At 42.7% G+C, this 26,633-nt stretch overlaps 1 protein-coding gene across 11 annotated transcripts in view; it reads left to right on the top strand.

Annotated features, from left to right (window-relative positions):
- Positions 1-26,633, top strand: part of HNRNPM (heterogeneous nuclear ribonucleoprotein M) — an 89,130-nt gene that overhangs the window by 46,684 nt on the left and 15,813 nt on the right. For 4 of the 11 annotated variants that reach the window (XM_081809920.1, XM_081809846.1, XM_081809772.1 and 1 more), the window contains exons 1-6: positions 18,232-19,083; positions 19,169-19,262; positions 20,348-20,539; positions 21,995-22,148; positions 22,953-23,002; positions 23,885-23,945. In XM_081809920.1, coding sequence (XP_081666046.1) covers positions 19,185-19,262; positions 20,348-20,539; positions 21,995-22,148; positions 22,953-23,002; positions 23,885-23,945 — 535 coding nt within the window. In that variant the 5' untranslated portion in view covers positions 18,232-19,083; positions 19,169-19,184. Of the gene's footprint in view, positions 1-1,466; positions 1,626-10,428; positions 10,599-18,111; positions 18,165-18,226; positions 19,084-19,168; positions 19,263-20,347; positions 20,540-21,994; positions 22,149-22,952; positions 23,003-23,884; positions 23,946-26,633 lie in introns of those variants that run through there. The other 7 variants (XM_006733837.3, XM_081809992.1, XM_081809814.1 and 4 more) reach the window with 7 other exon arrangements.

Genomic DNA, 26,633 nt, shown 5'->3' with positions numbered 1-26,633 from the left:
CTGGCTTGTTCCTGATTTCCAGTCACACTCACTGCAGGGGAGGGGAGTGGAGAGACAGGTGGCTTCATGTCTCCACTGCTTTGCATTTGGACTCTTTTCCCTCATTCTGACAGACCGTTGTGGCCTCTTCCATCATCTCTGAGCCTTGCTGAGCAAGGGGATTCAGAGGTTTGGTGAGGCTCCTTCTGCCCCAGGGATCCCTCCAGTCTAGGAGAGGTCTAAGGGAGAGGAAAGTAAGCTTAGATACCAGTGCAGCCCCAGGAGAAGAGCTGGTGTGGACAGGGGAGGGGTTGTGGGAGGAGGAGGGCCTTGGAGATGGTTGATAGAAGGAAATTCTATGAGACAGAGGAGTTTGGGGAGTATGTGGGAATGGGGGCCTAGCCCCCGTGTCAGGCTGGGCTACTGGATTTCTTCTCTGGGCCTGGAACTCTCAGCCTGGGTCAGAATCGCCAGGCTGAATTAAGCAGCTAGGACAGTGTGGCAGATGAGATATTCCCCCAGAGCCTGATGATATGCAGCCATTCTGTGGGAGAGGGGGTAAAGAAAACTTTCCCTTTGTAAACCTAGAGGGAGTTCAGTGGTTGGATGGGAACTTCTCCAAGATTCAGTGAAGCCTTTCAAAGTTCCAGAGACACTGGGGAGGGGGGTGCTGTGGGGAAAGGGAGCTGGAGGCCTCTGAAGGCTTTCCTGGGCTCCGGCTTCTTCCCAAGGCCAACCTGGTTGCCCTAGGACGCAACCTGTAACAGCCCTTGAAAACCTGTTTCTGGGCAGAGCCAGTTCTTCAGGACAAAGGGATCCAGGGGCAGACAGAAAGGAGCCCCCGTTAAGGTTAATGGGCTCTCTTGGCCTGTGACTCATTTCTTCTATCCTGTTGGGATTATTGCTTGTTCATTCACGCAAGAAACATCCGTGAGCACATACTAAGTCCCCAGCTTCATGTTTCGGTTGTTGGTTAATGGGTTCAGTGAGAGGAACTTGGGCCATGAGCTCTGCACTCAGGAGCTCCCAAACTGGTGGGGAGACAGGCCAGACGGAGCCCAGGTATTCTTGGTGCAGGATGATACTTGCTTAGGGAGACAGCATTTTGTACAGCAGTCCTGTCGAGCCCGGCCAGTGTCCTGCCTTCCTTGTCTAGCTAATTCCTTTATATCCTAGTAAACAAAACTTTCGCAGCCTCTCTGCGCCGGCTCTGATTACAGGAAGCTGGGAGTGAGTAGGTCCGCGTAGGGAGGTGGGGAGGTGCGTCCCCTCCCCGACTTCGAGAGTGGGTGGAGAATCCAGTAGGTGCCTAACGCAAATTGGTTGCGGTAATGAATGAATAACAGCTGCGGGTCCGCGCTTGCGCGCGGCGGGGGCGTGGCCCCGAGCAGGGGCGTGGCCCGTGGCGGGAGGGGACGAGGCGGGAGCGGGCCGCGGCGCGCGCAGGCGTTACTGGTCGCGCCGAGTCACGTGAGCGCGCAGGCGCAGCGGCTCGCATCCCGCTCCCTCACACAAAGCCCAGACGCGGAGAAAATGGCGGCAGGGGTCGAAGCGGCGGCCGAGGTGGCGACGACGGAGACCAAAATGGAGGAGGAGAGCGGCGCGCCCGGCGTGCCAAGCGGCAACGGGGCTCCGGGCCCGAAGGGGTGAGTATTCCACGGCTCCTTGTCCCGGGTCGGGCACCTTCGCGGCGGCCGCCTGCGGCTCCGTTAGGTCTGTTGGCGGCCTCCCACCGGCGCGGCCTCGGCCTGGGCCTTCCCCGCCGGTCCTGCCGAGGGTGGGGGCGGCCGAAGCCGTGAGGAGTGAAGCCGGGTGGCCCCTTGAGCGCCTCAAGGATCGCCGCCTCCTCCCAGGCCGCGGACCTCCGCCCCGCCGGCGCCTGCAGGCCGGGCCCGACACCGAGGCCTGAGGCCGGGCCCCTGCGCACGGGGATGATGGCGCGGGCCCGGGAGCCGGGGAGTCGTCGAGTCCGCCGCCCGCCAGCCTGTCGGGTGACCTTCGGTTGAGTGGTTTCACAGCCCCCCTCCCCTACCGCCCGGGGTCTCAGTTTCGCGATCCGTAAAGTGGGGGGAGGGGAGAGAGTGCGCGCGCAGAGGTTCGCGCGCGGTGAGCCCCGGTAAACGGCAGCCGAGGCAGGCGGGTAGGTCTCGGCGGGGACTGCGAGGCCCGTTCGGGGCGCCTCCTCTTCCTTTTCTCCTTCCCCCGCCTCGCGGGGAGTGCCTCGGTCGGAACCGCCGCTAGCCCTACGTTCTGGCCCCGGCTCGAGTCCCTCGCGGCGTCCCTCGCTCCTCCCAGGTGCGCAGTACGTAACCGTAGAGAGTTCGGATCTGCTGCTCAGTGTTCACCCTTAGAAACAAGCAAACAAAGAGGGCGGGTGGGGGGGGGGGAGAAAGCTCCTCTTCCGTGTTCCAGGGGAAGATTTTTCCTTCCTTAGGCGGGCTCGCCGACTTTCGAACTTCGTCACCTATTCTAGTCCAGCCTGGGGCTCTGTCTTGGGGTTCTTGGTTTTTCAAGTTTAATTAAAGCTTTAACGCATCATCTTGTGTCCCCATGAAACCCAGCCATTCTGATAGCAGTCATTTGAAAGACGCGGAGAGACGTTGTGTCTACAGCCAACAGCTGGGAGGAGAGGGGACTTCTGGGCGCACATTTGATTTCCTACAAATTTTTTAAAAATTGTGGTAACATACATAACCTACGATTTACAGTTTTAAACATTTTTGAGTGTGCGATTCAATGACATTAAGCGCATTCACAGTGTTGTGCTACTACATCCTATGTTCACGTCCAGAACTTTATCACCTTCCTAAACTGGAGCGATTACACAGGAATTTACTCTTAAGCCTCATTCCTCAGCTGCTGGTTACCTCTGTTACAGGTTTCTGTCTCTTATGAATTTGCCTTCCCACAAATTTTTTAATATGCATAACTAGAGTTTGTGGAGATTGAAAATGAGTGCAGTTAAATTGGCTTTATGTGAATGAGCATTCAATAAATACTGGCTTTGTTAAACTTTCTCTCCTTAGGTGGGGAGGAACAAAATACCATGGTTACTGGTCCTGAGAAATCAACAGAAAGGCATCCTGGAAGTATTCCCAACAATTTGCTATTGAAAACTGGAAGGAGATGTGCTCATTTGGACTTTTTTCATCATCTTTTGGGGAGCCTCGTAGGATTTCTAAGGGCCATATTTGGGGGCGTTTAAGACACATTTCCTTTTTTCTTTTAAAGCATTTATCACAGGATGAAATGCTGCTAGAACTGTTAGGTGAGAAGTTTGGTTATAGATTATAGCAGCTGGGGTACATTTTTCAAATTTCCCATTTTCCACTGTTCATTTTAAGTAGTAATTTTGTGACTGATTTATTTAACATGTGGACTATTAGGAAGAACCTGAAGGTTTTAGAGATAAAACAGCCCTTGTTGGAATAAACCCAGAGTCTAGGACTGCTTAATCGTGGATATTTTGGGGAGGTAGCAACAGATCTATTTTGTAGGGCCTGTGGAAATTTTTTTCTTTTCTTTCCTTCATTCCTTTTTTCTTTTCTTTCCTATGAGGAAGCTCTCGAAACAGAGCTCTTTAGAATAAAGCCCTTGCCCAGAGGAGGAAGCACTTTACATTTCTGTAGTAGGGTAATTAGGCTGTGTTAGAAGTAAAAGGAGTTACCTGGTGGGGAGCTTGCAGGGGCCACCCTCCCTCCAACCTAACCTGCTTGCAGGGGCCACCCTCCCTCCAACCTAACCTGCTGGGGGCAGGGAGATGTATCTTTGGTTGGAGAGGGAAAGATGATGATTGGGGAGAGGCTGAGAGGAGAGTGTCCAAAGACTAGGGATTTGGGTGTATGCTTTGCATATTTGTAAAAAATTGAAGCTGCTGTGGCACTTACTGCTAAAACACTGGGGGCCAGCTGGTGGGGCAATGAATTCCAGGCTAAGGAATCTAGATTTTTATCTTGAAAGCCTTTGAAGGATGGGAATTGAGTGAAACTTCATTCTTCTGACCTGTCTGTACCAGGAGTGGAGTGTGCTGTAAACCAAAAAGGCAATGAGCAAGCAAGCTTGATTGAGGACCCCAGATAGGAAAGCTTATTTTTCAGTTCCTTTTCTTCTGGGTGTGGGAGGAGGATTTGTTTTATTTTGATGCAAAATCTTCCATCTAAAGGCGATCAAGATTCAGAGTTAAGAGTATATTTAGTCAGGGAAGAAGTGTTTATTTTAGAGGACTATATAAGGGTTTAGGTGTGTGTCCGTCCCCCCCCCCCTTAAGTAAAGGTTGTACCATATATTTAAAATCAGTGACTTAACCTATTCCTTTTCTAAATCTTGTGGCTGAATCAGAAAATTGAGAGATGGAGATTATTTAAAAATAAAAAATTATACTTAGTATAGATTGGCAGGGAGGTAAAATAGTGATAACTCTTTTTAGAACTGAGAAAAAAAATTTTTTTAAGCAATTGAGGAAACTCCAGTTAAGGAAATTGACCCAGATGCCTTCGGCTCAGGTCATGATCCTGGAGTCCCGGGATCGAGTCCCGCATCGGGCTCCCTGCTCGGCGGGGAGTCTGCTTCTCCCTCTGACCCTCCCCCCTCTCCTGCTCTCTCTCTCATTCTCTCTCAAATAAATAAATAAAACTTTAAAAAAAAAAAAAAAAAAAAAGGAAATTGACCCAGAGACTAGGGATGACCATCTAGACTCCAAGGCCCTATTTGCTTCCACAGTACTACCCTGGTAACCTCTCTAAACACAGTCATTGAAAGTGTTTTATTTAAACCACATTCTCTGGTTTGCAATGATTTGAGTGTTTGCTGTACTTTAAAAAGTGACTGTATACTTGATAAAAAGGATTTTTTGAGGCACATTAGATTGTGAGCTCAACTTTAGAGGGGGTTCTGGATTATTTGAATGCATGCTGCCAGCTCTTGACTTTCACTTTGCTCTTTGGTTTTATTCATGGCTATGCAAAGAGATACTAGTCTGCAAAGAATAGGTTGTTTCTTTTTGGGGTTCTCAGATGGACTCTCCCATGATCATGTTTTACAGTCATGGAGTTGAAAGCTGAATCACTCCTTTGGGTAGTCTGTAATGAGTACAGTGCCTAGGCATCCTCAGCCACCACCCTGGTGGGCTTGTTTTAATCACTATGTAACGGTAGAAGGCTAGGAGTGAATCAGTCCCTCTCAAGAAAATTATTGGTACAGAAATATATCAGTGCGACAGTTATTGTGTGCCAAATCATCTTTAAACCTGTAAGTGTGGATGGTAATATCCTTTTACAAAGGAAGGAGCTGAGGCCTAGCAAAGACCCTGGCGTTGTGGTTCAGACCTAGATGTGTGGTGCTTAGTCACCTGTAGTGCTGCTCCTTTGGATATTGTACTGGACATTTACCAAGCTGCTTTTTGTTAGGTTGTTTGTTGATTCTCACAGCATCCCTGTGGCCTACTCTGGATACAGGTTATGCTGGTTTTGCTGGTAAAGAAACAGAGGTAGAGAGCTTGAGTTGCAAGGATAGTTGACAGGTGGATCTGGAGCTAGAATAGTGCTATGAGTAGTGCTCTGTGCACTAAATATATTAGAGGAGCTCAGGCCCTAACATAAGGGATGATTCTCAAGGGGCTTGTGGGGGGAGGAGGAGTCTTCTCCCTCAGAGACGTGATCAGGATTTCAGGGTGTTGGAGTTGCCGTTTCAAACTACACTCTGAAAAACTGAAAGTAATGAGGGTATTGAATGCTGTGAAGCGAAAGAGAGGGTAGGGATTTGGCAAATGGAGCAGTTTTTTGTGGAGCAGGCTCTGTCTTCTAGTTGTGGTGTTTAGGTACAGTATAATTCTCGTTTGGTGGAGCAGTGACATGAAAAATGATAATTCTCAAAGAATACAGTGAAACAGTTCCCAAGCCATATTAGACATACTTCATTTTCATGACTCGGAAGGTACTTAGAGATATTTTAGGCTTGTTTTTTGATGTATTGTGAAATAGGTTGATAGAATGTTAGAAAAAATTTTTATTTATATTGGGTCTATTTAGACCGTAAGGTGGATGATTGGGTGCCAGAATAGACAGTGTTCATTGGCAACCTCAGCACTACCTGGGAATTGAGAGCCAGTTAGCAAGGAGAATATTTTTTTTTTTTTTTTTAAAGATTTTATTTATTTATTTGACAGAGACACAGTGAGAGAGGGAATACAAGCAGGGGGAATGGGAGAGGGAGAAGCAGGCTTCCTGCGGAGCAGGGAGCCCGATGTGGGACTCGATCCCAGGACCCTGGGATCATGACCTGAGCCGAAGGCAGACGCTTAACGACTGAGCCACCCAGGCGCCCCAGCAAGGAGAATATTAGTAAGACATTTAGCTGGCCTAAGTAGGTCTCTTATTGTGGTTTCCATTTCTTTGAAAGATTCCATATTTGATACTTTATGTTGGAGTTACAAGTAAGTTACTGCAGTTAGATTTGAAATTTAACAAACGTAAGTAGGAACTTAATTATATTGCATTATTGGCACAGTAAGCTGCATATATTAGAAATGTGCAGCATAAGTGTCAGTATTATGAATCCCTCACTGAGTCAAGGTAACAAATACGTCCATGACCCCCAGCAATTTTTTTCTCACCTCTGTAATCTTCTGAGTCCTCCCTTTCTCCACCCCCAGGCAACATTTCTGTCCAGGGGACATTTGGAAGTGTCTTGAAGATATTTTTGATTTTTACATTCAAGACTGAGGGATTGGGTTGCTGCTGAGATCTTTTGGGGAGAGGTCAGGGATGCATGTGGAAGCCCCACATAACAGAGCTTTTGTCCCAGAATGTCACTAGTGCTGAGGTTGAGAAACCCTGCTGTGGATTAGTTTGCCAGATTAGATTTTCTCAAATACAAAATTTTGTATGATGGAATCATACTGTATTGTAACTCTTTGGTTTCTTCGAGTGTTTCTTGTTGCATGTAGTTCATTACTTTTTGTTGCTGAGTACTATTTCAATTTATGGATCTACTACAGTTTGGTTTTTCATTTACCTGTTAGATAAATTTCCGGTTTGGGACATTACAAATAGTATTGCTGTGAACACTTAGGTACAGATTTTTATATGGATATATGCTTTACTTTCTCTTGGAAAAGTATTGGCTGTGGACGATTGGGTCATATGGTAGATGTGTATTTAACATTTTTAACGTCTATAAATTTGGGGTATTTGGGATTAAGCAGTTTTGTCAGTGTTGTCAAAATACAATCCATTTATAAAAACGTACTTCTAAAAAGTTTTTGAAGGTAAGTGTTTACAAATATCTTAGGGCTAGAGAACACTACTCCCCTAATTTTATCCTGAAGATAAGTGAAAAAATGGGATTGGACATTTTAAAAATGAACTTTTCAGGATACCACTCTTAAAACTCTCACATTAGCTATACCTGAATATGTACCTTGAGTGAGATTTCTTTGAGGGTGGTCTACAATTCTTTTAAGACGCGTTGATGGTGTAGAGGTTATTTAAGAAAAAATAAAATTTTAGAAGGGGGCCCTGGCTGGCTCAGTCGGTAGAGCATGTGATTCTTGATCTCAGGGTTGTGAGTTCAAGCCCCACGTTGGGCATAGAGCTTACTTAAAAAAATAAAAAAAGGGTTGCTGGTGATCATTGGATTTATGAAAATGTCAATTTTTAAAGTGACGAGATAGTTCTAAGCCCATTTACTTAGGATGAAACTTCTCAGAGAGTGGAAATGATTAGCCAGAGAAGGATTTGGGTAGAGTGCTGTGCTCACATCTTGGACATAATCCATATGAGCTGCTTTCTTGATGGTGAGCCATGTGATGTGGATTAACCCCAAACCAAATACCCAGCTTCTGTGGTTCGACTGGGTAGCTAGCCTATTCTTAGCCATAATCATCTGCAGAATATGGGCTGGACACTTGTTACCTGCTTTGACTGTAATTAGTTATTTATACATCTTGTAATTAATAAGATGAGCTAAGCAGGTCTGTGAAAACACAGACTGGAACTATTACTGTGTCATGGACCTTGTGTCAGAATAATGTTTTTTAATGTAAATTATAGAGTGTGTGGGTTTCAAAAGAAACCAGTTATATTAAAATACGTTTCTATCCGCAGACCCTGTCTGGAGGTCCATGAATGGTGCTCTACATTTTATGAAATTTTACTAACATTTGCCTTCTTAACTGCCAGGAGCAAGAGACACGTTGGCAAATACGCTGTTTGGCAGACTGGTGTGGGACTTTCATATGGAGTAGACAGGTGGCCTCTGTGATGGTTGAGGGTTTCCTTTGAGATCTGCTTGTGGTGTGCAGCCAGCTTCTGGAGGATCTGTTATTAACTTGGGGTAGACAGTAGAATTCTAGGAATTTTGCGGATTAGAGTGGCTATACTCCTCCATATCTGCTAGCCTCTGTGAAGGAAGTCTATTTATTGCCTGTTGGTATATGTGAAATCATGGAGGAAACTGCTTTTCTTACTTTTGCCGAGGAGGATACCTTCACTGGGTTACCACTTGGCACCTTGTGTTTGGATAGGAGGGACCAGCAGGGAAAAAAAAGAAACAACTTTGGGGCTTCAAAAAGTTGCTAAAATTTTCCAAGTGGAGTGGCTGGCTGACTCAGTTGGTAGAGCATGTGACTCTTGATCTCAGGGTCGTGAGGTAAAGCCCCACATTAGGTGTATAGCTTACTTAAAAAAATTATTTTTTAATTCCAAGTAAATATGTTACAAGAACAAAGTCCTGTAGCTGTCATCTGGTATTTGAACCTTACATCTTCCACAGAAGGAAGACATATCCTAGAATAAATATCAGCCCTTTAATTAAATTTAATTAAAGGTAGGTTTATAAATCATTAATACCATAATCTTGGCTTTTTGTTTTTTCCATTTTTGTCAAGGATCACAAAGTCTCTGCTAGACCGTGTGGTTTGGGAGTTGCTGGATTTTCACTGGTGGGAAGCATAGGGCTTGGTAAGCAAAAAGTGCGGGACACAGTACAGGAAGTAGAGGAACTTCCTGTCTGCCGGATCCCAGTTGTTCATGGTCACCTCTCTCAGGTGTCTGCCTGTGGTCACAGGGGGCTGATATTTGATATATGAGTGGGCAGCTCATGGAGTAGTTTCACTTGGCCAATGCATGGCGTGTTGGCACACACCGGTCTGTTTCTCTTTGCTGTGGCCAAGGCTTCCAGCCTGATGTCTGGTTCTGTGCTTTTGGAAGTTTGCTTTTCTTCTGAAACTTATGTCATGTCCTAATCTAAGCCGAATTTGTATCTGTAGAGTTTAGAAATGAAGTGTTACAGTGTGGAGATGCCTGACACACAAAGGTAAAGAATATTATAGGAAAAGCCATGCCAGAAAAGCATTCACCCTTTGCTGAAGGTGGGATCTTTTCCTATATTGTCTTTTACCTACCTGGGTTGCTCAGACTTCGGTTTTCCTAGGGTTGTATAGAAAATGGCTTTTTTCCGGTTTAAAAAAAAAATTTTTTTTAATTGTGGTGAAATATATGTAAAATTTGTCATTTTAACCATTTTAAGTGTATAGTTTAGTGGCATTAAGTGCTATGTTGTGCATTATACCACTATCCATTTTCAGAACTTTATCATCCCAAACAGAAACTCGCATCCATGAAACAATAACTCCCCATTGCCACCTCCCCCCAGCTTCTGGTAACCTCTCTTCTGTCTCTATGCCTGGCTTATTTTGCTTAGCATGATATTTTCAGACTTCATCTGTGTTGCAGCATCTATCAGCATTTCATGCCTTTTATGGCTGAATAATATTCCATTGTATGGCTATACCACATTTTGTTTATTCCATTTCTGTTGGTGGACACTTGGGTTGTTCCACCTCTTGGTTATTATGAATAATGCTGCTATTTGGTGTACAAGTATCTGCTCCTTCCTTTCACTTCTTTTGGATCTGTACCCAGGAGTGGAATTGTTGGGTCATATGGTAATTACGTGTTTTAACTTTTTGAATGACTGCCAAAATTTTCTATAGTGGCTGCACCATTTTATATTCCTACTTAAAAAAATTTTTTTTCCCGCACAACAAAAAGATAGTTTTCTTTATGAAGTTAAGGTTAATTGGGGCTACGTGCACCAGCTCATTTCTGTTCCATGAAGTCTTGCAAATCTTCTCTTTTCCTGTTTCTGGCGAAATTGAAGCACCTTGGGCAGGGAGTTGGCCTCTTGCTCCCATCTCTGTTAAAGCTCCTAGGAATGTATGAAGGCATAGGAGAGCACAGTTTCTTGGGAATGGCTTCTTGATAGGTGGGTTTTAAGGAGGGCACTACTGTACCTTTCTGTTCTACGAGCACTTAAGTTTGAATGTGTCAGATCAAAGTCAGTATTAGTCTTGTGTTAGATGTAACTGTGTGGAATTGTAAACCTGGCAAATCAAATACTGTCTTTCATATTGTGCTAACATATGGACCCTTTTTTTCCCTTCGAATTCAGTGAAGGAGAGCGACCTACTCAGAATGAGAAGAGGAAGGAGAAAAACATAAAAAGAGGAGGCAATCGCTTTGAGCCATATGCCAATCCAACTAAAAGATACAGAGCCTTCATTACAAACATACCTTTTGATGTGAAATGGCAGTCACTTAAAGACCTGGTTAAAGAAAAAGGTAATGGTACTGGTGGTCGAGTAGGGTAAGAAGGTTGATGTGTCATCTTTTCTGTGGCTAATTCCTTGGTTATTTTTTTGTCAGTGGAAGTTGATCTGGGTAGAGCATGTATTCTGTCCAGGCTTGAGAGTTAAGCCGCTTTACCCACCCTACTTTTTTGTGTGGTCATGCACCTGTGTGTCAAACAGGGTGGTTTGTATGGTCTTTTGGCCTACAAATGATTTTACTGGCTTAATATGGTTAATAGGGCTTTGATTAAGCTTGAGGGGAGCCTCTTTGTGTTGAGGAAATTTTTTGATTTCTTCATACTAGGTGGGAGAGGTTTTTCCTTTTCTTTAAAAAAAATTTTTCAAGCTTTTTAATTCTGGAGGGAAGGTAGTTTGTTTAAATTTTGTGGATGTCTTCCTGGGATCAAAATTTGGTAGTTGGAACTTGTGCTGCTCAGATTCTAAATTCTAAAACATTAGCTTGTTATTTAAACTGTTAGGCTTTTTTCCCCCTGGGAAGAAACCGGGGTTAGATTGGCAATTGGAGAGCTCACAATAAGGCATCTGCTACATAATGCTGTGCTTTCAGGCGCCCTTCAGTGGCGCCCAGTGTCCAGATTCTGGCCTAGGGCAGGGGAAGCAACTGAAGCTCTGCTGCCACCAGGAGGTCCTAGGAGGTTGGTTGTCCCCATGGTCCTCTGCCTCACCCTCCTGTGCACACCATATGTATCCTCTTTCTTTCCACATTCTTGTTCTGTGCTTTTGTCTTCCTTTCTTTTCTGATTCTTGGCCCTGCTGGTGGCACTCAGGGCTAAAGAGATTGCTCAGCCCTGGTTTAGACAAAACTACTGATAGAGAACAATGTGTCTGATGCCTTGAGGTCTCCCCCAAGGGAAACCTAGAATCAAATTACCCTTAAATGGAGTCTCTTTGAAGGACTGAAAGGTATTGGTTTTCTGGAGCATTCATAATGAAAAGAGATTCAAGCTTGAATTGTCAAATGATAAACATTTCAGCGGCAGAGATGCCACTTGGATAGGCCATTTTGGTATGTGTACTGGTGCTCCCAGCATTGGGTTTTGAAATTATGACTGGCCCACTGCCATCATTGTCCCATCACTTAATTTGACCATGACATGCCAGAAGCACTAGGCACCGTGAACTTCTCTGTACATTCACGTAGGCTGCTCCCATGTAGTAGTTCTCCAGATAACATGGATGGAAAAACGTTCGGTGTGAGATTTGTTTTCCTGCCTTGATCAGCCAAATCATTCCTGCCAATGCTCCTAGGGCAAGAGTGAAGTTTCTTCTTTTTGTCTGAAGGGCGTGTCACGTGGCATCCCAGATGCAGTGTTCTTGGTTTTTGGGACTGCTGCTTCAATACAAGCTTAGAATTTCTGTACAGTACAGTTGGGTCTCATTCGAATTAGTTTTTGGAATAACCCCCAAATTTGTGTTCTCGTGATTTGGTTGAACCGCTGAATTGATACTTCCATTGATAATAAGGTATAGTAGTTCCAAGAACCAGGAATGTGGCTTTGAAAACGCAATTGTTAGAATTTTGTAAGAGATTGCAGGCCAAATTATTTTTTTATTTTTAGGAGTGTGTGAACCAGTTTTGGGACATGATGGATAAAGTAGGTGACATTTTTACTGCTTTACCATTCAGTAATTCAGTTTTGGAAGCCTTAAAGCTGGTAGCAGCAGCAGCCATGACGTTTCTGGATGTAGAAGCAGTTCACCTCAATTTACTATTTTGCACTGTATTAAGTGTGGGGCCAGCCTGGTGGTTTATTTGGATACTTCCAAACTGGTTCTCATATTCCCCTGGCATACTGCTACGAATGCCCTGGCTCAGCCCTTTCAGTGTATTTTTTTGGTGGTGTAATTTAGAATTACAGGTGTGCAGTAAATAAGTTATTTTAAACAAATCTTAAAATGTTCTTGTTTAGAGCTCCCCTGTATAGGTTAAATTAATTATTTTTCTGTTTAAATTACTTGTATTGTGGGTGAAAGGGTTTCATAAGAGGAAGATAATTTTTTTTTATGGTAATGCTTCTGTTCAGCATGTGAGGTCTGAAGAAATTTATTGTTCACATATATAGGTCTCAAAAATGTTATTTTTATTATGAGGTTTAAAATTGCGTTTTTATTCATGTCGGTATACTGATAATATGTTTAGGTGGTTATTTGAAATCTGAAGTATTGACTTGAAACCTGTTGCGAGTAAGTTTTCGTTTTTTGAAGACTTGTTACTGCAGCTAGGGGCACTTAACACCCTAAAAGCATCAGTCTTGAGGTCACCTCCAGAGTGGGCCAACTGGAGACCTGGCTTATTACAACCCTGCCACTCTTTACTGGTCTGCATTTTAAGAGTTTTGTTGTTTCAGGAAACCAACGGAATAAGCTAGAATTAGTTGTCTTCAACTTAAAGGTCTGGAAAATGTCCTTTCACTGCCACACTGTCTAACTGCCGCCTCTCAGAAGTGGACTAGTAACTTTGAAGTGGCAAGGCAGGAGCTTTTCTAAGGCTAATCATGCGTCCGATGCTTCAGGTACCCCTCCCTAATTCCTGATCTTTCCCCCCTTCTTGGCCACCAAGTGTATATACTCTGTCTTAAATTTGAGCATTTAGCAGCATTCTAGGAGATCCTGTTAATGATACATGTATTATGTGAATTGGTCACTTTGCTTTTTTCCCCTGGATGGGATCCCAAAGCTTGTTTGGTGCCCAGCTGTTTGGTGGCACTATCATGAAATCAGCATTGCTGAATTTAAAGAAAATGTATTGAGAGCTTTGCTTTATTCTGAGCCAGGCTGCCCCCCTTTTTTTTTTGCTCCCCCCCACCAAGTTTGGGATGTGGATTAAACAGTTTTCACAGCCTGTAGAATCGTCTGGTGAACTTTTCCCTTTCTGCTCTAAGTGTCCTGATGGAACAAAGGAGAGGTTTCTGTTGTCCTTTTGATCATGCTGATTTTTTAACGGCGATAGTACATGGAACAAAATGGCTTCTATGAACACCAAAGAGTTGCTGAATTGAAAAAAAAAAATTGAGAGCCCGTGTAATAGGAGATCAGAATCGGAGATTATCACATAAGTTCGCAGATGCTTTCACAGTCTCACAACCTACCTGATTTTCATCACTGGGGACGGATTGGGATCACATGAAAAGTGTTTTGACCATAAGGACTGGGTGAAAAAGGTGACCTTGGGAATTTTAAACTTAAATAGCGTTGTGCTGCATTACTGTGAAGTCCTGTGTGGATGAAGAAAGCTCGTTATTGGGCTGCTTGTTCTCCTGGCCTAACCAGGGAGTTGGCACCATTGAGGTGGGGCATTTGTAAAGAGACAGGCCTGAGCTGAACCTGCAGTGAGTAAACATGGAGCACAGTTTGAGCAATAAAAGAACGTCAGTGATGGAGTTTACTCTCAATCAATCCCAAGTTTACCAACAGTCAGTTTAACTTGTGTAAGCAAAGATTTCTTTAAGCACTTAATCCTCTGTCTTCATTTAATGGATCGCTTTTCTTTTTTTTTAAGATATATTTATTTTGAGAGAGTGCGCTCGCTGGGGCAGAGGCAGTGGGAGAGAGAATTTCAAGTGGACTACACATGCTGAGTGTGGAATACTAATGTGGGGCCTGGTCCCACGACCCTGAGATCATGACCTGAGCTAAAATCAAGAGTTGGATAGATACTTAACCGTCTGGAGCCACCCAGGTGCTCCTGATGGATTGTTTTAAGTAAATTTCAAATTCCAGCTGACTGAAAACTGAGGCCCGGAGGGCAGGCGTAGTCCAAAAGAGTCTCCGTTGGCTCTTGAACACAACCTACATTGTGGGTTTTATGGAGCCAAACTTTATTTTCAATTTAAGTAAAAATCCATATCCAGTCTATTTGTTCCTTTGTATTTTCCTTTTTTGGGGAAATTCAGCCTGCTTTTTGTGAAGACCTGTTGCGCTAATGCATTTGTGTCTGTGGGCAAATTGGGTTGAACCCTGACAGTGTAGCCTGCCTTCACTTTATGTTTGCCAGTTTTTGGTTCAGTTAGAGAAGGTAGTGATCTCTCGCTCTTTTTTTTTTTTTAAGATTTTTTAAATGTATTTGAGAGAGAGAGAAAGTACAGAGGGAGAGTGTGAGGAAGGAGCAGGCTCCCTGCTGAGCAGAGAGCCCGATGCAGGACTCGATCCCGGGACCCTGGGATCATGACCTGAGCCGAAGGCAGATGCTTACCCGACTGAGCCACCCAGGTTCCCCGAGAAGTAGTGATCTGTTGCTGTGAAAGTAGGAGCAAGAATGGGCTCAATAATTTTCTAACTCGTCCATAAATCAAGTCGTCCTTCTGTAGAATAATTATTTTGCCAGGTTTCAAGTTGTCTGTATATTAAAGGCACAAGCTTTCCAAATTAAAATATGCATCTGTTCTCTGTAAGAGTGGCCACCTGAGGGGTGAGTGTGTTTGATAACGTGCCTGCTCTTTGGAGCCTTCCCCTTCCACCCTCGCCTTTAAATTACAGGCCTTTTCACATATGAATTCTCTTCAGGGAAGCTTTGGCCTCTGTCATCCCCGCCCCCCCCTCCCCTTTTTGGTCCATTTCAAAGTAAATGAGAATACAGACAGAAGTACTGTTTGTGATAAAAAAAAAAAAAAATACGTGCAGGTGTGCCTGACTTCTTTTTGGGTTGCTTGTTCATTCTGCTTATCCTCTTGATGTGTTTTATGCTTGAGGCAATGTTTATCATGTAAAAGTTGGTTAAAGGTGATTTGTTGAAGCATTTTAAAATAAAGGTAGGTGAAAACATTGGGCATTAGATGTTTCAGTCTTAGTTTTTTCATTTAGATGTTCTCATATTTAAAGCTGCAGTAGAATTTCCTAGCACCTCCTTTTGGGATTCCATGGATCCCATCCATGTTCAGGAAGGGAGAGGAGCAGCGGTGTTTTCCATCAATAACCTGCGAGTTCCATTTGGGCAAGACTGTTGCAGCTGCCAATTTATTAACTCTGCCTCTCAGTCCTAACTCATCTGCTCTGGTTGATTTGGTCTTTTAAACTTCATTTCTTTGGATGTGACCAGACTATGCATAGGTGGCAAATTTTACTTTCAGTGTTTTGTTGCTAGTTGTACTGACTACACTAAACGGATCTTTGTTTTAATATTGTAGAACTAAAAGAGAGGTGGTCTACTATTATCTTCCTATAGGGAAGTATGAACTAGCACCTCTTGCAGATCCTGTAATCCTGATTTGCTTACATCTTTGAATTGATGTGGAATCTCAGGGTAGAGGTTGGGAATGTATGAGGGATGTGGTTTATTATTGATGCTCCCTTGGGAACAACACTACTCATGCTAGAGCCACAGCGGCTGCCTAACCTCTGGCTAAACTGATAGGATGGAGGGTTTTTTTAATGTAATTTTTTTGTTTTTACTAAACAACTACACCATTTGGGAAAAAACAAAAAGGGATATTTTAAGCAAAGTTTTGATGCTGAAGGATTGAAGTTGGATGTGTGCCATCACTAGAATGTTTACATGGAAAAAGTCCTAAATTTTAAACCTAGCTTTTTGGAAAAAAAGTTTGGTTTGGACTTGCTTGGTTTCTAGGTTGCAATGACAGCTTTTTGATAAAGTGTCTTTATGGACACAGACTAGAAACTTACTAAATGCAACAGTATTTGAATTCCAACAACATAGTTGCAGTTGTCTTGAGTTAGATATTGTGATTTATTTTTAAGGTTACTAGATGGTAGTTAAAGCTTGTAGAAAATAAATTTGAGGTCTCTTCACTGTCTTGACACTATCTGGCATTTTTATCAAAGTGGAGATAAGGCTGTTGGTCCTCAAATGGCTGCTGCTGTTGAAATGAATGGCTTTTTAAAAACATGGCCTCAGGAATGGCCACACCTTTTTTGGAATTGCTTTACTTTTGTAAGGGTAAAATAAAGCCAAATTGTTTGACTGTACCTTGGCTGTGATCATTTTCAGTTTGCCCCACTGGAGTGCATACTCCAAAAGTTAAATTATACCAGTCCCTATTTCTTCATTTCTTTGCACTGATTCTCTCGCCTTCCTGTTTTGTGCAAAGTGCTGGTTTGGTTCTCTTTAACATTCCAAGAAAAGACAAGGGGAGGTGACTTTGAACACTTGGCCTTTTTGTTGTCAACTGCTATGCAAATACATTACTAATAAGTTTGCCCTTCAAATCGTTAATTTTTATTTTAAAAAGTTATTTTATCTTCTATTTAAATCTTTCTTTGCTATTATTTTAAAATCCTTATAATTTGAATATCCTTTGAGCAAAGGAATTAGCATAGGCAGGACTTGTTGAGGCCAGTAAGAGGTTTACTTTTACCCTTGTACTGTTAAACCAGACTTGATCACAGAATTGGAGAAGGCTTTACTATCATAAAAATAATCCTTAAAAAAAAAAAAGGATATTCCTGAGGACAAAAGCACTTTGACTGGAGAGCCTGCTTAAGAGATTGTTTTCTCCAATTTTAAATTTCTGTTCTCCTTGTGCCATCTTCAAGTTCAGCAGCCATTTTGGTGGTTGTCTTCCTGATGGGTTCTAACATCTGGTCATGGTGGTCATGAATTGGCAATCCAAACCTTGAGGAAAATCTGCGGAATCTTTTGAAATGCTTTGTTTTCTGTCCCCCTTTGTGTAGTTCAGAATCACGTGAGTCTTCTGAGCTTGTTTAGTTGCAAACTGAGCTCTCAGTTTTTCATTTATCTGTGTCTTTCAATGGGAAGGTTGAGAAAGCAGGAAGACTAAAGCTTGGCTTAATTCACTGAAGAGAATCCAGATGCTCTGGTTTATGATCGGATGCTCGAACATCCTACTTCTGACAATTCTGGAGCCTAGTGCCATGTGCAGGACCAGCGACAGATTTTGTGGGGCCCCGTGCAAAATGAAAACAGGAGGCCTCTTGTTAAAATATTAAGAATTTCAAGATTAACATCAGAGCATTAAACTAAGCGCACGGCCCTCCTGAGTGCAGGGCCTTGTGCGATTGCGCAGGTTGCACCTATGTGGCCGGCCACACCGTGTGTGTGCCTTTGAGCATATACACACTTGCACGTCCTTGTACTTAGCATTTGAGCTCAGTTCAGTGGCATTGCAGCTTGTGCGCTGTTTACCTGCTTTCACCTGTGAGAGTGTATTGTGTAAAACTGTTTGCCTCCCTTCCCCAAAAAAGTGAAGCACGCAGACTTCTTTCCTATAGATTTGGATTGCCTCTAGTCATGAGTGAGTATTCCAGACAGGGAAATTGATATGGAAATCTGTGGAAATAGTTTGTTTGTGGTGGGAGGAAAATCAAGGACATAATTGTTAACGAGTCTCACCTACTTTTACTGCACACCTGTAATGCCTAGTTTTGGTGGTTTAGAGAATATGGAGTGTTTCTGGGCTTTCTTATAAGGCAGAGGCTCCATACAAGGTTGCTGATGATTGTTCTAAATTCCCATTGTTTTCTTGGCTTTTCTCCCTTGGTTTATGTGTCGTCTGGAAACTGATTTGTAGTTGGTGAGGTAACATACGTGGAGCTCTTAATGGACGCTGAAGGAAAGTCAAGGGTAAGTGTCTGAGAGAATTTCTTCTGTGGATTTACTACTTGAAAAATGTAACTGTATGGTGGCGTGGAATCGAATGAAATCAGGAAGGCAGTGAGTGCTCATGTTATAGTAGCTATGTTTGATTTTGCCAAACATTTGAGTGGGGTGGGAGGGGATTTGCAAATGGGAGTCCCGCTTTTCCAAATGGCTGGCCAAAGAGCTTTTTGGTATTCTGTTTGGATGCCCAATTTGGATAACTGGGGACCAATAGCAGCATTGTCTCTTTGTTAACAGAGGAATTGGCTGTGTGTGAATTATGCATGGAATTTTAGCGGTGGTATATTAATGTAAAACGTGTGTTCTTGTCTAGAAAATGTTACTCTTGGTCGTTTGCTGAATTTGAAAGTTGTGTGAACCAAAGATTCCGCAAAGTTGCCTTTGTGCCAGTAAATTGTAAAACAAATATTAAAACCTGAACGTTTAAAATTGGCCTAGTTTAAAGAGAAAATAAATTATTTTGTTGTGCAATAGAATGGCTTAGAATAATCAAAGGATGAGCTTTAATTTATGGAAGGGATGGATTTAGGAGGAGTATGATAAGGAATTGACTTGAGTACAGAGAGAAGCAGATCTAAAGTTTGTGTGATTTCTTGGAGAACCTGAATTTAGGTCTGCTTATTATAACTTCAGTAACTATAGTGCAATGCTGGTAATGCGCAGGCAGAGGAGATAATAAGGAGCCCAGCTTTTAATAAGGAAGGCTAGGCAAGACATTCCTGTGAGCTTCCCCTTAGAAGGGTTAATTTAAAAACTAACTTTGTTACATAAATCATATTTGTAATTTATATAACTGTCATTGATATTTACTATGTTTTTCTTTTTTTTTTCCCCCTTTCCTTGCTCTTCTGACTGGTCTGTGGCTTCCTTCAAAGGGATGTGCGTAAGTATTGTCTAGTTACTTATTGGCAATTGAGCCTTCTAAATTGTAGGACTGGTTTCACTCATCTCCTTTTGACTCTTCATAGCGTTGTTGAATTCAAGATGGAAGAAAGCATGAAAAAAGCTGCCGAAGTTCTAAACAAGCATAGTCTGAGTGGAAGACCACTGAAAGTCAAAGAAGTAAGCTCTTGAAACAATGTGGATACCATTTATAATTGTCGAGTTGTCCCTGTTTGGAATTAGGAAAAGACAGATATAGTCCTTGGCTACATTTTACGGAGCAGACCAACCTGTTGTTTTTAATGAAGAGGGTCGGTCACAGGCTTCAGTAGTCACTTCTGTAAGAACTTTGGAATAGTGGCTGAGCACATCCTGAGCAACTGCTGACTGCCTTCCTAACATCTGTGATTTGTCTTAGAGCAGCCTGCCTTGTTTTTTTCAGGGGTACTCAGACCGAGCCCATGGGGTGTGCGCATGTGTGTTAAGGGAATCTACGCCTACAGTCTTACCCATCCTGAACCCTGTTCTTAGCCCACCTTTTTTCTTTTATAAAGTGAATTTATCATTAATCTACTTTCAAATCTAATCCAAACCAGATATCTTTTCTCCCTTGAGGAAGAGGGAAGTTTTTGTTGATTAGACTTCTCCCTGACTTATTTTGACTTCTTAGAGGAAGATCAATATATTCAGAACTCAGAGAGGAGAGCATGGTAGGGTTTAAGGTTTCTGTGTGTTGAAGAGACACATGAAAGGGCAAAGAGTTCAAGACTAGTGTCAATGCCAGAGTTTCACAAACCTCTCCAGACCTTAACACGAGTCAAACGCCTGAATAACGTGAAGGACCGGAGTACCTCGGTGATCTAGAACTGCGTTTTCAAACTTTCGGAAAAAATCACTGATGGGGTTATCAGAAATTACAAAACCCCATTGAAAATTAGTGAGATTCAACTATACCAAGCCTGTGAAGATCTTATTTCCGTCTGGAAGTGTTCTGTGTTATATCAACTAATTCTGTCATCAACCCCCCCCCCCTTTTTTTTTTTTAGTTGAGAGCTAAATTTTACGCTGTTTCTTCCTCATTCCTTTGGCTGGAATTGTTCCTAGCCTGATGGTTGAGTTCATTTGAATTTCTTGTTATAGATTTCGAGACATGCTTTCCAAACAACCTCTCAATCTCTGGAGTTTTGGGAATATCACTTTTTGTGAGATCATGGTTTTAGTTGTCACTGGGTCAGTTAAATGTAACACTTCTGTGCTTGTTTTAGGATCCTGATGGTGAACATGCCAGGAGAGCAATGCAAAAGGTGATGGCTACGACCGGTGGGATGGGTATGGGACCAGGTGGCCCAGGAATGATTAATATCCCACCCAGTATCCTAAATAATCCTAACATCCCAAATGAGATTATCCATGCATTACAGGCTGGAAGACTTGGAAGCACAGTATTTGTAGCAAATGTAAGTAAGCGGAAACATTGTCTGAAGTAGAAAATCAGAACTTTATGAAATAGTCTTGTTAATATGTCATAAAAGTAATTCTGATGTTTGAGAAGAAAAAGTTTTAAAAAGAGGGTTATGCTTGGGGCTCCTGGGTGGTTCAGTTGGTTAAGCATCTGACTTTCGATTTTGGCTCAGGTCATGATCTCAGGGTCCTGGGATCAAGCCCCGTGTCGGGCTCCCTGCTTAGCGGGGAGTCTGCTTTTCCCTCTCCCCCTCTCTCTCCCCCTTTGTGCTCTCCCTCCCCCCCACTCTCTTAAATAAATAAATAAATAAATAAAATAAAAGGTTATGTTCTCTTCTTGATCTGTTTAAAAAAATAACTTTGGGCACCTGGGTGGCTCAGATGGTTAAGCGTCTGCCTTCGGCTCAGGTCATGATCCCAGGGTCCTGGGATCGAGTCCCACATCGGGCTCCCTGCTCCTTGGGAGCCTGCTTCTCCCTCTGCCTATCTCTCTCTGTCTCTCATGAATAAATAAATAAAATCTTAAAAAAAAAAAAAATAACTTTGAAGTTGGACTTTGTTCCATGGTGACCACTGCAATGATAAATCATAGGCCTGACCATATAGTCTTATGGGGGCCACATTTACTGACTTTGCTGGTTACAGAAGTGGCAGCTGAGTCTGCATTCCCTGTGGGTTTATTTAGGTGCACGTCAAAAAAGTCTATGAACAGGGCTGACATTGCCCTCCATCTTGTTGTGTCTGGGATGAAAGATAATACCCTTGCCATTTGCAAGGGGAGATATTTTTAAAGGAAAGTGAGTTGGGGAGGATGATGGTAAACCAAGGAACAAAAAGTTTTGTTTTTTTTTTTAAATGTTCACAAAGAAAGCATTAATTTGAAATGTATGAGGTGACTTAACCTGTTCTTTCAGAGAAAAGAATGAATAGCAGTTAAGGCCAGGCTTTGTAATCCTATCTGAAAAATTCTACTGCAGGTGATAAATTTTTGTGACATATTTATTTATTTATATTTTATTTATTTGCAAGAGCGTGATTGGGGGAGGGGAGGGACAGAAAGGAGCAGACTCCCCGCTGAGCAGAGAGCCTTACGAGGGCCTTAGATCCCAGGATTCTGAGACCATGACCTGAGTGGAAGGCAGATGCTTAACTGACTGAGCCACTGAGGCACCCCTATTTATTTATTTATATTTATTATATATTATTATTTTCTTAGATTTTTATTTTTATTAACTACACTCTACACCCAGCATGGGGCTTGAACTCACCACCCCAAGATTAAGAGCTGCATGCTCTGTTGACTGAGCCTGCTGGGTGCCTAGTACAGTAAAAATAACCTGATGTTATTTTTAAATGTTTGTTTCCAACCAAAGCATATTGCACTCATATAGTGAAAATGTTTTTTCTAAAGATGTCTGCATTGAGATTTTTCTTTACTTTCTCTTGATTAGCTGGATTATAAAGTTGGCTGGAAGAAACTGAAGGAAGTTTTTAGTATGGCTGGTGTGGTGGTCCGAGCAGACATTCTTGAGGATAAAGATGGAAAAAGTCGTGGAATAGGCACTGTTACTTTTGAACAGTCCATTGAAGCTGTGCAAGCTATATGTATCCTTTTATCAGAATTCAACTCTTGGTGAACAATTTGGCCTAAATGTTGTATTAATAATACAGGTTTTTTGGGGGAAGTGGTAATTTTGTGTGTTAATATTTCCTAAGTGACTGGAGGGAATGCGTTATTGTGGAGTTTAAAAGTTGGTTCTCTGTGATGGAATTGATTCAGTACTGCATAGAGAAGAGGCACACGCCCATGCGTGGTCTTTTCCAGCCTTCTCTCTCAGAGAAGTTTGGTCTGAAGGGAGAAGTCTGTAAAGAATGTGCTTCTGGAGAGAAAATCCATTGTTATTTCATATATAATCTTTGGCCGTATTTCTCCAATGGGTTGACCTCATTCTAGAAGAAGCACTTCTCTCTGACCGTAGAGTAATATCTTTGTAGTCACAGTGGAGAATGCCACACATGAACACGGTGACTAAACTCAGATAAGGCTGTTACTGTGTCTCTTATGCAGAAAACATAGTACTTCAAAAAATGGTGGGATACCTGGCCCAATGGACTCCTACAGAAAACTCATGCCAGTACTTAGGAGGATGGTCTGGTGAGAAGTTAGGGTTATATGAAGCTCTACACCTGAGGAATAAGCTGACATTTACTCCCATGCCTACCCTTGAGTTCTATTGTTGCTTTTATGCTTATTGTAGAAACAAATATTTTAAAAGTATAATGAAAAATCAAAATGGTTCATAAGTTCACTAGGGGCCCTGGTAGTAGTTGGAGTATTTTTCTTCTGTATTTCTCTCCTGCTGTGCGTGTTTTTAGAATTGCAAGAAATAACCTTAATTGTACTATCAGCTATGTTTAATGGTCAACTGCTATTTGATAGACCAATGCATGTAAAAATGGTAAGTTAATAGGATCTCTTTCTGCATAATATATTCAAATAAGTCTAGCAAAAACATAGGATTATTAAAAGTATACTTTTAATAGGCACTCTATTATATTTATGGATCAGTCTACATTAAATGGGGTGCAGTATGTTGAGCAAATTTATGACAGAAACAACTTTTTGCTCACATGTGCAGCTCTTCAGATATTTATCCTTTACGCAGTTGCCTCTTTTTGGCATGGTCTGGTGGTCAGTTGAGTATCCTGCTTTAAGCAAATGATCAGTTTCAAAGATGGTTATATACATGGGTTTCCACTTTTCATAGTATTGCATTAGAACGTTTAGCCAGTGTCATATCTGTTGTGAACATACGAAGTCTGATTCAGACAGCCTTTAAACTTCTTCTGAAGCACTTCAGTGATGAACTTTAGCCCTGCTGTGGCTCTGCCATGGGTAATAATGAATTAATACAAGCATGACTGTAACATGCTGAGGACAATCTAAGTAGGGCTCAAATTCGCAAAGAAAATAAAAGGAACTGTAAAAGGGGGTATCATAGTTACCTTAAACATTCAGTTTGTTTTTTTGAGTAGATAATTGCTTAAGTGACTTCAAAGTCAAAAAGCATGAAAAAGATACAGTGTGAGAGTCTTGCCCTTACTTCATATCCAGGTCCCATTCATTCCCCATAGCAACATGGATGTATATTTTTATCCTTCCCTCCTTTACACAAAAGGTATTTCTCCGTAATTTTTTTTTACACTTGTGTGTTATTCCATGGCATAGGTGGGTCGTAATTTTCTAGCCAGTCCTCTGTTGGGAGTTGTTTCCATCTTTTGCTGTTGCAAAGCTGTGCTTCAGGGAAAGAATACTGAGATTTAGTCACTTTCTTTTTCAGGATGAAAGGGCCTTACCAAAGGGAGATTTTTTTCCTCCTGAGCGTCCACAGCAACTTCCCCGTAAGTATTCTCAATTTGGCTTAGGTTTTGAATTTGATCAGTACTAACCAGAAAAGGACACCTGGGTGGCTCATTCGCTTAAGCCTTGCTTTCGGCTCAGGTCATGGTCCCAGGGTCCTGGGATCGAGCCCCGCATCGGGCTCCCTGCTCATTGGGGAGCCTGCTTCTCCCTCTCTTCCCTGCTTGTGCTCTCTTTCGCTCTCTCTCAAATAAATAAAATCTTAAAAAAAAAAAAAAAAAATCTAACCGGAAAACTACACTTACCCTTGAGCTTGTGCCATGTTATTCTGCAGTTCCCTTGATCGTTCTTAAGGGAAAGCTTCAGAAAGGGTTTGGTTTTGTTTGTTTTTCTATAGATTTTTCAGGGTGAAAAATGAACAGAGATTCACAACTTAGGAGAGGTTGTTAGAATTACTTTGTGGTGAGGCAGACTACATCCTAGAGGATGTAGTTGGGCGTTTTGAAAGTATCCTGTGGAAGGAAGAACCAGAAACTGCAAAGGAAATTAAAACCAGGTTGCACTTGGGTTCAGAAGAGATTGGTTAGTACTGTATGGCCCAACAGTGCCACTCTTAGGTATACCGCAAAGACCTGAAAACAACGTCCACAGAGAAACTTACATACGGATGTTCCTACTAGCATGATTTCAGTTGATAAATGAATAAATGTGGTAAATTTATAGAATGGGGTATTACTCATATAAAGGGACGAAGTACTGATAACTGCCACAACATGGATGAACCTTGATTCCATCTGTAGGTAATGTCCAGAGTAGGTGAATCCCATAGACAGAAAGTAGATTAGTGGTTGCCTGGGGAGAGGGGTAAGTGGAGAATTGTTCTTTTTTTTTTTTTTAAAGATTTTATTTATTCATTTGACAGAGACACAGCGAGAGAGGGAACACAAGCAGGGGGAGTGGGAGAGGGAGAAGCAGGCTTCCCGCGGAGCAGGGAGCCCGATGCGGGGCTTGATCCCAGGACCCTGGGATCATGACCTGAGCCGAAGGCAGATGCTTAACGGCTGAGCCACCCAGGCGCCCCTGGAGAATTGTTCTTGAGGTGATGACAGTGTTTCGGAATTAGATGGTGGAGATAGTTGTAATGCAACTCAAGCTAAGCTAAAACTCAGTGAACTATACACTTCGGATGCATCTTATGGTATGTGAAGTACAACAATCCAAATTTTTATATAGGGTCTCTTGAAACATCCAGGTGAAAGTCTGTCCGACAGGGAAGGCTAAATGACTGGTCACCTCACAGATGGAAATGGTGCATATCAGTGAAGCCCTAGGCACATTTTCTGGCAAGTGCACAGGGCTGAGTGAAGCCTGAGCATAGGCAGCGGTGAGAGTGAGGGCTTCTAGCAGTGGGAGGGCGGGGAGTCAGAAGGAAGACTGGGGGTTGAGTGGCAGGAGAGGAGGGCTTGCTTGTGCTATGTTGGGAGAACTGCCTACCAGGTGGGGCAGTTGGGGAGGATCTGTTCGGAGGACCAGGGACTGTCTCTGCTCTGGAGAGGGACTCAGGCCTAAGGCCCATTAGATTGAATTGAATGGGAGCCTAGACTAGAACAGAAATGCCTTTGTGGTTTAATATTATGAAAGCATAATGGAGGCAGGTTTTGAGGGGAGGTCAGTGGCTTCAAGAGTAGAAGATGGCTTATCTGTTGAAAATAAACATTTTTTAGAGAAGAACCACATTTCTTTGTCCTAGTCAATGTGGCCACTTGGCAGTGATCACTCAGGATCAGGGTGATGGCTCTTGTTGACTTCTGTGCCTAGAGGAGGTGGGACGAGGGCTATTTGGGAGCCTTTGCTGGCACACACTAGGCCCTGGGGATCCCATTATCCATGACTTTTGGTCTCCTAGCACATTTCAGAGACTGCTTTGGGGAGTAAGTAACCTTGGTGATCTCTTGCTGCTGTTTCTGTCAATTTAAAACACAGGGCTGTTAAATAGATAAAATATTTGGGAACTGGTATCGGGGTTTGTTGTTGTTGTTTTTAATGAGCTTCGTTTCCATTTAAAAATGTCTCACCCGGTCGTGGTTTAAACCTCAGACCAGGGTCACTCAGAGCATCACAGGTGTCTTACACTATCAGGTTTTGTTGGCTGTTTTGAGACTAGTCTGTATTCTTACATCCCTGCTTGTTTGTGGAGCATGGAGTTGAGAGTGGACTGGGTATTGATCCACAGGTTAGGAAGATTTCTGGGCAGAGGATGCACTAGGTTCACTGTTAGGAAAATGGCCCACAGTGGAGTCACAGAATAGTGTATGCCCAGTGTGTTAATTGGCTGTTTTATGGCATTGTTTTTTCTTGGGGAAAGTCCTTTGGGCTAGCAGGTTGGGAGGTGGAGGTTGGGCATATTTGCGCTGCTGGCCACCCAGTGTCCTTCATTGCCTATTTTATTTAATTAATTAATTTATTTTTAAAATATTTTTTTTTAATTTTTTTAAGATTTCATTTATTTGAGACAGAGAATGAGAGAGAGAGCGCACATGAGAGGGGGGAGGGTCAGAGGGAGAAGCAGGCTCCCTGCCGAGCAGGGAGCCCGATGCGGGACTCGATCCAGGGACTCGATCCAGGGACTCCAGGATCATGACCTGAGCCGAAAGCAGTCGCTTAACCAACTGAGCCACCCAGGCGCCCTAAAATATTTTTTTTAATTTTTTTTTTTTTAAAGATTTTAT

The sequence above is a fragment of the Leptonychotes weddellii genome, chromosome 1, assembly GCF_054177405.1.
Source record: "Leptonychotes weddellii isolate Sample4059 chromosome 1, ASM5417740v2, whole genome shotgun sequence".
Taxonomy (NCBI): domain Eukaryota; kingdom Metazoa; phylum Chordata; class Mammalia; order Carnivora; family Phocidae; genus Leptonychotes; species Leptonychotes weddellii.
Note: the sequence above shows the minus strand (reverse complement) of the source record. Positions and strands in the feature narration are given on the sequence as shown.